The sequence below is a fragment of the Meleagris gallopavo genome, unplaced genomic scaffold, assembly GCF_000146605.3.
Source record: "Meleagris gallopavo isolate NT-WF06-2002-E0010 breed Aviagen turkey brand Nicholas breeding stock unplaced genomic scaffold, Turkey_5.1 ChrUn_random_7180001957942, whole genome shotgun sequence".
In the NCBI taxonomy this organism is placed as follows: Eukaryota; Metazoa; Chordata; class Aves; order Galliformes; family Phasianidae; genus Meleagris; species Meleagris gallopavo.
In genome coordinates, this window is record NW_011217780.1 from 122,229 (window position 1) to 127,070 (window position 4,842).

General features: G+C 44.9%; 1 protein-coding gene across 1 annotated transcript in view; it reads right to left on the minus strand.

Annotated features, from left to right (window-relative positions):
- Positions 1-2,343, minus strand: part of NFX1 (nuclear transcription factor, X-box binding 1) — a gene marked incomplete at its 5' end in the record, with an annotated part of 72,097 nt that extends 69,754 nt beyond the window's left edge. Inside the window, 1 exon segment of the mRNA XM_031557807.1 lies at positions 2,262-2,343. Coding sequence (XP_031413667.1) covers positions 2,262-2,343 — 82 coding nt within the window.
- Positions 2,344-4,842: the final 2,499 nt, after the last annotated feature.

The following is a 4,842-nucleotide window of genomic DNA, read 5'->3' on the forward strand; positions in this document are numbered from 1 at the left end:
TTTTTTTTTTTTCCCCCCCAACTTGCACACCAACACGATACAGAGCGCAAGGGGAACACCTGCTTGCAAACAAGCTCTTGCAAAGCAGGATAAACTAGCAAGGTCAGCTCCCTACAAAACAAGATAAATGGCTGTAGCTGCAGATATCACTTCCCTTAAAACTGTCAGAATGCTTAGTTCCATCTCAGGATCATTCTTCAGTCAGGAATCTTCAGGTCCCTGACGCACATACATTAGCTATATTACGTCTTTTATATGCAGCTAAGACAATTCCTGCACACTTAGTGCAGCCCAGGCAAGCCAAAAATTGGACAGCCACATATTGACACCAAAAAAAATGAACTGTTCTTCTAATAGAGGGGTCTTTTGTCATTTTTATGCCCCAAGCAATGAGACCTATGTTAGAAATCCAGTCAGGATCAATTGTGAGCCACATCCTCAACTCAAAGGGTCTTCTTATTGATGGGAAGGCCAAAAGCAGTCTTGACTGCAGTGAACCTGAGGATAGGAAGGAGGGTGAAAAGCAAAACCATGTCTCTGGATTTCAGGAGAGCAGACTTCAACTTCTTCAAGGATCTGCTTGGAAGAATCCTATGGAATAATGCCCTGAAAAGAAGAGGAGCCCAAGAAAGCTCTGGGACCATTCATTCAGGAATCAGGTCCTCTAAGATCAAGATTGGTCCATCCCGATCAGCAGTACGCTAGGCAGAAACATCAGGTGGATTGCATAGATGTACAAGGAATCCACAAAAAGGAAGCACAAGGAGGATGAAAATGAGGACAGGCAACCTTGGAAGGAGCACGGGAAGAGCTATTACACAGGACAGAAAAAAGGCTGAGGTACTGAAAGCCTTTGTCTCAGTCTTTACTACAAAGACTTGCCTTCTGGAATCTCTGCTCCTCGAGACAAGAGGGAAAAACTGCAGCAAGGAACTCGCGCTCAAGGGAAGCAAAATAAGGCAGGGAATGCTTAAGCAAGCAAAATATATACTTCCATAGGCCCTGATTGAATGCACACACAAAATGCTGAATGAGCTGCCTGATGTCACTGTGAAGCCACTCTCAATAATCCTTGATTGATCGTGGTGATTTGGAGAAGTGCCTGGAGACTAGAGGGAAAGCAAACGTCACTATCATCTTCAAGAAGAGAGACAAAAAACTACAGGTCGTAACGCTGCAATGCAATGGAAAGCACACCAATAATAGCAGAGTGGCAAAGTACTAGGCAGCAGCAAGTAAGTATAAGCCCAAATGCAGCAGCTGTGGACACAGAAACAAAGGAAAAATGCTGCTTAGCCTTTGAAGCCTTCAGACAGGCTGGGATCTCCACCAATACACCCTTGCCTCCACTGCCAACTCTTATATGAGATCTGGGAAGGCTTCACCCCTTCCACTCACTCAGTTGCACTGCATGCACCTGGGCTGCCCTGGATGGCCCTGTCTTCCCACCAGGTGCTCAATCACTGTTTCAGGCCCTGACTTGCATTTTCACTACACTAGCTGCTCAGTCTCTCCCCAGTTCCTGGAAATGTGATGGAAGAGCTGATCCTGGAAACCATTTTCAAGCACAAGCAAAGCATCAGGAATATCTACCATGGATTCATCATGGGGAAGTCATGCCTGACCAACCCGATTAGCTTCTATGATGAAATGACTGCCCTGGCAATTGAGGGGAGAGCAGTAGATACTGTCTATCTGAACTTCAGTAAGGCCTTTGACACAGTCTGTCATTCACAGAACCCTCACAGACAAGCTGTTGATGTTTGTAATGGATGGGCAAACAGCGAGCTGCGTTGAAAACTGCCTGAAAGGACGGGCAAACAGGGTGGTGATCAGTGGCACAGAATCTAAGTGGAGGCCACTAACTAGGAGTGTACCCTAGGGGTCAGGATTGGATCCAGTCCAGGTCCTAGATGATGGAGCAGGTGATGCAGAACTGGGAACAATGGCTGATATGCCACAGGGTCATGCTATTATCCAGAGGGACCTCGACAGGCGGAAGAAATGGGCTGACAGGAACTTCACGTAATTTCACAAGGGGAAGCAAAAAATTTTGCACATCTGAAGGGAACAACCCCAGGCACTAAGACATAAAAGGGCCACCCAGCAGGAAAGCAGCTTTGCAGAAAGAGACTTGGGGTCCTGACAGATGCCAAGTTGGGCATGAGTCAGCAATGTGCATCTGCCCCTATGAAATCTAACAGTATTCTAGGCTGTAGTAGGTAAATTACTACCAGCAGGTGGACACCAGTGATCCTTACCTTTTACTTTGCTCTGATTAGGCCATATCTGGAATACTGCTTTCAGTTCTGGGCTCCCTAGTAGAAGAGGGACACAGACATATCAGAGAGTCCAGCCAAAGACAACGAAGATGATGAATGTCTGGAATACCCCCCCCTTTGAACCAAGGCTGAGAGAGCTGGGACACTTTAGCTGAGGTTACATCTCATCAGTGTAGCCCTGAAGGGAGGGTGTAACAAGGACGGAAATAAGCTCTGTTAAGTGGTGTTCAGAGAGAGAACAAGAGGCAATGAGCACAGACACAGGACATTATGTCTGAACATTAGCAAACATTCCTTTACAGTGTGGGTGCTTTTAAAAGCACCTCCCAAATAATATATAAGTTTGAAGAAACAGATGGGAAGTCAGGAACCAGATATTTAAACGTACCTCCAAAAATATGAATAATTCATTAGGATATTTTCTGTTATCCATGAATAGAAATCTTATTCTTACTGCCAGCTTTTACATTCTTAAAAAATTGCATATAAGCGGTAAATTCTATCAAATACAACTGATCTCTCTCTGCCATGACCAGAAACAGCAGAATACATACATATGTACAATAATTAATAACTAATGACTCAGATATCCTCTGGTATACCTATATGTACATACACAAAAGTCCCATAAAAAAAAAAATACTCAGAGCTAAATTCCAGCCTATTTCCACAAAATAATCAAAGTTTCATACTTTCAGCAAGCTCAAGTAAACTGAAGAAATGTTACACAAGGTGCTCTAATGCATCTTGCAGATGCTGTATTAAGTTGATGATTATGAATAAGTATGCAAAACAAAAAATTATATAGAAGTCCTGTACCAAAAAAAAAAAAAATCTACTGGCTAAAAGAGTCCACAATGTAGACTTTTAGGTGTCAGAGGTGGTACTTCTCTTCCTAAATTCAGTTGTACTTTCAGGATAGGGAAAAAAAACAACCCACAACAGAACTAGATTTTCCTTCTGAAGTTTCAGATAAACACAAAATCGAAACTAAACATACTACTCTGATTAGTACCAGTCTTTCTGAACTTTGACTAAACAAGCACTCATAATTTCTAAGCTATGTGAGCTTAAGACAATGAACTCTTCCTGGGCTATCAGGTCACTGCTCTGTGGATTTGGCTTATAGAGGCTCCTCAAAGGACACAGCAGAGGTAAAATAAAAAAGGACGTCAGGGTCTGGGATAAAGCTGTATTATTAGCAGTAGGAAGCTGTTCATCTGTTTGTACTGTCATCCATTAAGATCCTCAAAGTTTTGAGATGAAGAAAGGAAAAATCACAGAATCACAGAACGTCAGGGATTGGAAGGTACTTCAAAAGATCGTCTAGTCCAATCCCCCTATCCTGCCGGAGCAGGAACACCTAGATGAGGTCCCACAAGAACTTGAGGCGGGTTTTGAATGCCTTCAGAGAAGATGACCCCACAAGCTCTCTGGGCAGCCTGGTCCAGTGTTCTGTTATCCTCACCGTGAAGTTTTTCTCATATTCACGTGGAACCTCCTGTGTTCCAGCTTGCACCCGTTGCCCCTTGTCCCATCACTGGATGTCACTGAGAAGAGCCTGGCTCCATCCTCCTGACGCTCACCCTTTACATATTTATAAGCATTAATGAGGACACCCCTCAGTCTTCTCCCAGCTAAAGAGACCCAGCTCCCTCAGCCCCTCCTCGTAAGGGAGATGCTCCACGCCCTTAATCGCCTTTGTGGCTCTGTGCTGGATTCTCTCAAGCAGTTCCCTGCCCTTGAACTGACACCATACTCCAGATGTGGTCTCACCAGGACAGAGTAGAGGGGGAGGAGAATCTCTCTGGACCTTCTAACCACACCCCTTCTAATACACCCCAGGGTGCCATCGGCCTTCTTGGCCACAAGGGCACAGTGCTGGCTCGTGGTCATCCTGCTGTCCACAGGACGCCCAGGTCCCTTTCCCTGTGCTGCACTCCAGCAGGTCAGTCCCCAACCCATACTGGTACCTGGGGTTGTTCTTGCCCAGAAGCAAGACTCTACACTTGCCCTTGTTAAGTTTCATTACATTCCTCCCAGCCTCTCTAGGTCTTGTTGGGTGGCAGCACAGCCTTCTGGCATGTCAGCAACTCCTCCCAGTTTGGTGTTGTCAGCAAACTTGCTGACCGTGCACTATTCCTTCATCCAACTCACTGATGAATATATTGCATAGCGCCAGTCCCTGTACCAACCCTTGAAGAACTACACTAGACACAGGCTCCAACTAGATTCCATCCCATTAACCACAACTCTCTGGCTTCTTTCCTCAGCCAGTTCACAGTTCACCTCACTACCCAATCATCCAGACCACATTACCTCAGTTTAGTTGTGAGAATGCTGTGGGAGACAATATCAAATGCTTTACTAAAGGCAAGATAGACCACATCCACTGCTTAACCATCATCCATCCACTTGGTTATTTCTTCATAAAAGGTAATCAGGTTGGTTAAGCATGATTTCCCCTTGGTGAAGCCATGCTGACTGTCCCTAATAACCCTCTTATCCTTAATATGTCTGGAAACAGTGCCAAGGATAAGTTGTTCCATCGCCTTTCTAG